A 5,538-nucleotide genomic window follows, 5' to 3' on the forward strand; every position below is an offset into this window, starting at 1 on the left:
ACTAGCCTATACACTTAATAGGAGAAGCAAAAGTTGGTGGGGCCAATTCAATATCATTGGATATATCCCATAGAAAGGTAATTTGCTTTAACAAGGCCACTTTAGAATTATATTTACAATCTATCATTTAAAACTATTCAATAAGGCTCAACTTTTTTTATTGTAGGTATTTGCAAAATCTTAAGTCATATGTCGACAATAAGGCTCGACTCGAATGATCAATTGCAGAAGGATATTTGGTAAATGAAAGTCTAACTTTTTGTTCATGATACTTGAAAGACATTCCTACTAAATTTAATGTGCAATATCAAAATAATGACATCAATGATAATAACATCAGTAATAAGCTTTTAGTTTTCAAGAAAAGTGGTGAAGCTAAAGGACATTTTGATTCAATTTACTTTTACAGATGACATGAGAAGAGCAGTAGTACCCAGAGCAAGAGAGCTAGCTAATTATTGTGGTTATGTTGTTAAAACCACAATATCTTTGAAGGATTGTGCTGAGTAGAAGAATGTTTACACATTATATTGATTTCATGATTTTAAAAGTAAAGGTACAATTTATGTTTAGTAAATATATATATCTTAGTTTGATTATGCTTTCAAAACAAGTACTTATGCTAATTTTGACGTTTATTTTAGGAAAACTTTCAACCTGTTATTGTAACAAATGAAAAAAAAGTCCAAAAAATGATAGTGACTACATTGCAAAATGCTTTCAAAAATTGGAAGACCAACTTGCATAGCCACTATAAGAAATTTGACACTAATGAAGAAAGGTTGGCAAATCCACCTCAAACTGTAAGTTTTGAAGATTGGGAGTGGTTATTGAGATATTTTTAGTCACATCTATTTAAGGTATCTTACTAAATTCTAACTATTTAAATGGATAATAATTTCATTCAATAAACTTAGTAGTTACTCAAATTTGATGTAGAATAAAAGTGCTAGAAACACACAAAACTAAGGAAAACGATAAAGCATACATGTAGTCCCTAATCATTTGCAAAGGTTGACTTCTCTGTAATAAGTTGCCTCTTCACTTCACTTTGTTTTTCTGATCAAGTTTTTCATCTTTCAATATTTGTTATTTTTGTATATTATGTTTTATAGAGAGACCCCACCAGTGGACAGCCTAGCCCCCATATTAGGTTTGGAAGATAACATATACTAGGAAAACCACAGATGGCTAGTTAGAGTGGGCAGATCCGCAATCTGAAGAGATTCATGTATGCATTATATTTATCTTTTATGTTTTAATTAAATATTTTTTTGTTTCATTAATTTAATTTGTAATTTGCAACCATAGGATAGTATATATGAACTCGTTTAGCAACAATGCTTAACGAGTGATGCTCAAATAACCTCTGATGAGATATTGATGGCTATTCTTGGTGAGAGGTCAGGATATGTTAGAGGAAAAGGTTATGGAGCAGAGCCTCGAACGAAGAGAGCTCACTCTCAATCTAATGATTCATTTGAGAATGTGCACACCCAATTGTATGAAGAGTTTGAACGAAGATTTGAGGATGAGCGAGAAAAGATGAAAGTAAATCTTGCTACAGAGTGAGAGAAGATGGAAGCAGAATGTGCAGCAGAGTGAGAAAAAATGGAAACAGAATGTGCAGCAGAGCGAGAAAAAATGTCAGTAAAATGTGCACACAACTTAAACAATGGATGGAACAATTAGTAGAGCAGAAAGTACAAGCTCAGTTTACTGCTTTCATGCAAAAGATACAATTAAATGCTCATGTGGATACTCCTACTTTTGGCTTCCCTAGTATTAATCCCTTCTACATAATTTTCCTTTTGCATTACATAATGTATCTATTAATTGAACAATTTTTTATTTTTGTCAAAGACATAGAAACACTTTGATGGCTATAAATATTATTATTTAATATATTATATTTTTTAATTAATTACTTTATTTTTATTAAACCTTATGATGATATTTATCAAGAATATAAATAAAAAATTTGAACAATTAACATATTATAAAAATAATTAAACTTTCAGTGGTGACATGGTAATTGGCGGCGACATAAAAATATAATCGGCGGTGACTTAAGTGTCACTGTTGAAACCTCCATCAGCGATGACAATCCGTCAATTGTCACCATTGATTCTTATGTTTCAATGGCGACATTTGCTGGTAGCAAACTCATTACCTTTTAGCGGCAACATTATGTCGCCACTAAAAGGTCAGTGGGGAACTTTAGTTGCCGCTGAAAATAAACTTTTAGCAGCAACTTACAAAGTCACTGCTAATAAGCTTCAACCATGGCCGCTAGGGCAATGACCGAGCGGCGACAAAATGTTACCGCTTAAACTTTTCAATGTCACCGCTGAAAGTCAAATTTTTTGTAGTGAGTAGAAGAAATTAAATGTGGTTCGTATGGTTTAATTGGCATTGTTCTTTATTTTTCTCCTTTATTTTCAATATTATCTTCCTCTCCTTGTTTTTTCATTGTTGTTCCTTTTGCGAGTGTGGGACGATAGAAGGGCAAGCAAAAGAAACTTTTCTATATTTAAAAACGTTGGTTCAAGATGGCTCAAAATGACTCAACCCTTTAATCAGTCTAAACTTGTGAAACAAGCTGGTAAAGGGAACGTGTGAAGGATGGACCGATCATATCATTCGGTCCGGTCCAGTCTGGCTTTCGAAACCTTGTCATGAGCAATGCATCTTATTGCCGGTTCTATGCAATTTACACATAACTAATTATTCAAATTATTTCTAAGATCTCGAAGAATAAAAACAGAAAGAAAGGAAAATAAACCACAATGCAGGATCAACGTTTTGCTAGACTTGAAGAGAATTGTTTAATGTGAATCACAATCCTTAGTTGCGCTTGATGATAAGTAACTCTCCCAACTCCTTGTATCTTGGGTCTGTAAGGATGCTGGCTTCTGACGCCAATCTCTTCTCAAGCTGTACAAACATGTCATCCACAATCTCGTGCTCAAAGTGTTCCTTGAAAACTCCTTCCAACGCAGCTCTAAAATGCATGCTTGAACTATGAGCATCTCTTTGGTACTCACTGTTCATCAGACGAAATAAGAATTCTGACTTCACAATTTTGAAATTCCCATTCTTCTTAATCGATTCCTTTGCCTCTTCTGATGTGGGAACGTAGATAGGTATGTTGAATGAATCCACCAATTCTTCGCTTAGTAATCCCTTGATTCATATGCAAATGAAGTTACTTGAAGGAACAGCTTATCAATAATTATTTCAACAGCTAAATAATCAATAATGAAGATTAAAAGATAAACAATCATTTCTATGCCAAAGATCAAATCATTTGTTCAAAAATTTAGCAGCTTTTTTGGTGCCTTCTTGGTTAACACAATCATTAGTAATCTAGAGAGATTTAATATAGGGAGAGTAACTGTTTATTATTTACCTTATTGGCCATCTCCACAAGAACATTGCCCATGATATTTATAGAAGTTTGGAATGCGTTCAAGGCATTTGGTGGGACACAGCAAATGATAAGAATCATGATGCCCCCAGGAACAAGCTCCAAGACTCTTGAATTCAAGAAGCTCTCAAGGTCTCTTTCAAATTGTGCAGAATATGCTTCTGCAACTTCCTTGTCCTCACTTGTAAAGTAAATTTTTCCTTTATTATACATATGAGAGTTCTTGTCAACTATTTCTTTAGGTACTTTTGACAGCCAATGAAGAGTATAAGATGAGTTGAACACATGAATGCTTGATTCTGGAAACAATCTGCCATGAAATGAACCAGGCATAGCTGCTGCAAAATACTGCTTGTCCTCAGGAAGGGACTTGAAAAGTGTATTAAAATCATTACCAACATGATCATTGAAAAACACTTGAAATTCAACCGAATCTGTAGTATATTCTTCTTGGGATTGATATTTAAGGTTCACAGGTTCTATAATGTTTTGAACAGTGAAAAATGTGTTGGGTCCAACTGAACACCCCAAATCTGCTATGCGAAAAGTATGAGAGGAATTCTGCAAATGTGTTTCCAGATTGAGCTTCTCAAGAATTGTCTCTTTGATAATGTTTTTGGCACTATCTGTTCCTCTACGCTGCCAAATAAGATCAAACTTAATTAGCTTTGTACGATTAGAATATATATAAACAAACATATTGTTCTGGCAAACACAATATTAAAATTTGAAGTGTTTCATCAAGTGGTGATCAGGGACTCTATCTTTCGAGCTGCTCGATAAAGAAACTCAGTCTGAATAAAATTTTAAGAAGAAGAACCTGATTGGTGGAATTCTGAGCATAACTATGCTGGCCATCTCCTCCGTTCATAGGGAATGCCTGATAAGATTCGGAGCCTTTTTGGCTTCCCATAGTTTTTGTGATAATTTAGTGGTTGTTTGTGTCAAACGTTCCTATATGATGATAACGCACACACATGCACACACACACACACACATATATATATATAAAATTTGTGCAAGGATTGATTTTTGACTGGCAGTGCATAAAAGCGAAGCTACCAAGAAAAGAAAATAAGTCTAGGAGCCGCCATTGTTGATGAATCACATAATAGAATACAAAGATGACTAGATGTCTTGATTGATACGTTAGACACAATAAAATATGAAAAATTGCTGAAAAGTTTCCCGTTAAGAAATTTATTAGTAGTACCTAAAGACTCTTGTTTTTTTTACGATTAAGTGCAAATCTTATTCGATTGCGTGTCATATATCTTTAACTATATGAAAATGTCTTCTATTTTGTACAAAGTAGATAATATGTTGTATATAGCTAAAAAAAAAAATCGTTCCTAGAAAATAAATTACACCTAGATTGTTAAACAAACTTTAGTTACCTTTGAATAATAATAAATTTTGCAAACTATTAATAAAATAATAAATGTTGCAACGGGAAGATTTTCCACCAATTTCTCCTATAAAATATATAGCAATATACATTACACGCTATCATAAGTTAGGAGTAGCATGATTCAATTAAATAGCTGTGCAAATGTGCAATATATTTTTTTTTTTGGCTAATGCCATATATGAGCTCATATCAAAATATAATTTCAATAAAATATGATTTTTAAAAATATTTTAGTGTTATAAAACTGAAAAAAGAGTAGAGACGAATAGTAGAGAATTAAGGAGAAGAGACGATAGGTATATTTATTGAACACATAATACATGCCCTCTATTTATAAGTATAACTTTACATAATAATGAGATAATTGTAGATTATGGAGATAAGATATTGAAGATAATGAGAGAGGTATAGACATCCATATAGATATTATTATATTTATAACCATTAATTATTATTTTGCCAAACGTTATAATAGATGTAGTAGTAATAGTAATAATAATATAACATCCAATAAAAATCTCGAAGTCAAGTTTTATGCCTGCCGTGATGCCGTGGAATCATAGATCACGTCGCAGAGTCTTTGATGATTTTGCACATGTTTTGACCCTTTAGAATTTTGACCATGCTGGGTGTAATTCATTCAAAATTTTACCCAAAAAATTATGACTTTTCAGGTGAATATTTGTCCGCAACAATA

General features: G+C 32.8%; 1 protein-coding gene across 1 annotated transcript; it reads right to left on the reverse strand.

Moving 5' to 3' along the window:
- Positions 1-2,847: 2,847 nt before the first annotated feature.
- On the reverse strand, positions 2,848-4,343 carry LOC114759151 (probable S-adenosylmethionine-dependent methyltransferase At5g38780). The gene is made up of 3 exons (XM_028948244.1): positions 4,251-4,343; positions 3,413-4,069; positions 2,848-3,186 (listed from the first exon to the last, which is right to left on the reverse strand). The coding sequence occupies exons 1-3, from the start codon at positions 4,341-4,343 to the stop codon at positions 2,848-2,850; spliced, it is 1,089 nt and encodes a 362-aa protein (XP_028804077.1).
- Between the last annotated feature and the right edge of the window lie 1,195 nt (positions 4,344-5,538).

This window comes from Neltuma alba, unplaced genomic scaffold (genome assembly GCF_004799145.2).
Source record: "Neltuma alba isolate B1F8T4 unplaced genomic scaffold, ASM479914v2 tig00010801_pilon, whole genome shotgun sequence".
Taxonomy (NCBI): Eukaryota; Viridiplantae; Streptophyta; class Magnoliopsida; order Fabales; family Fabaceae; genus Neltuma; species Neltuma alba.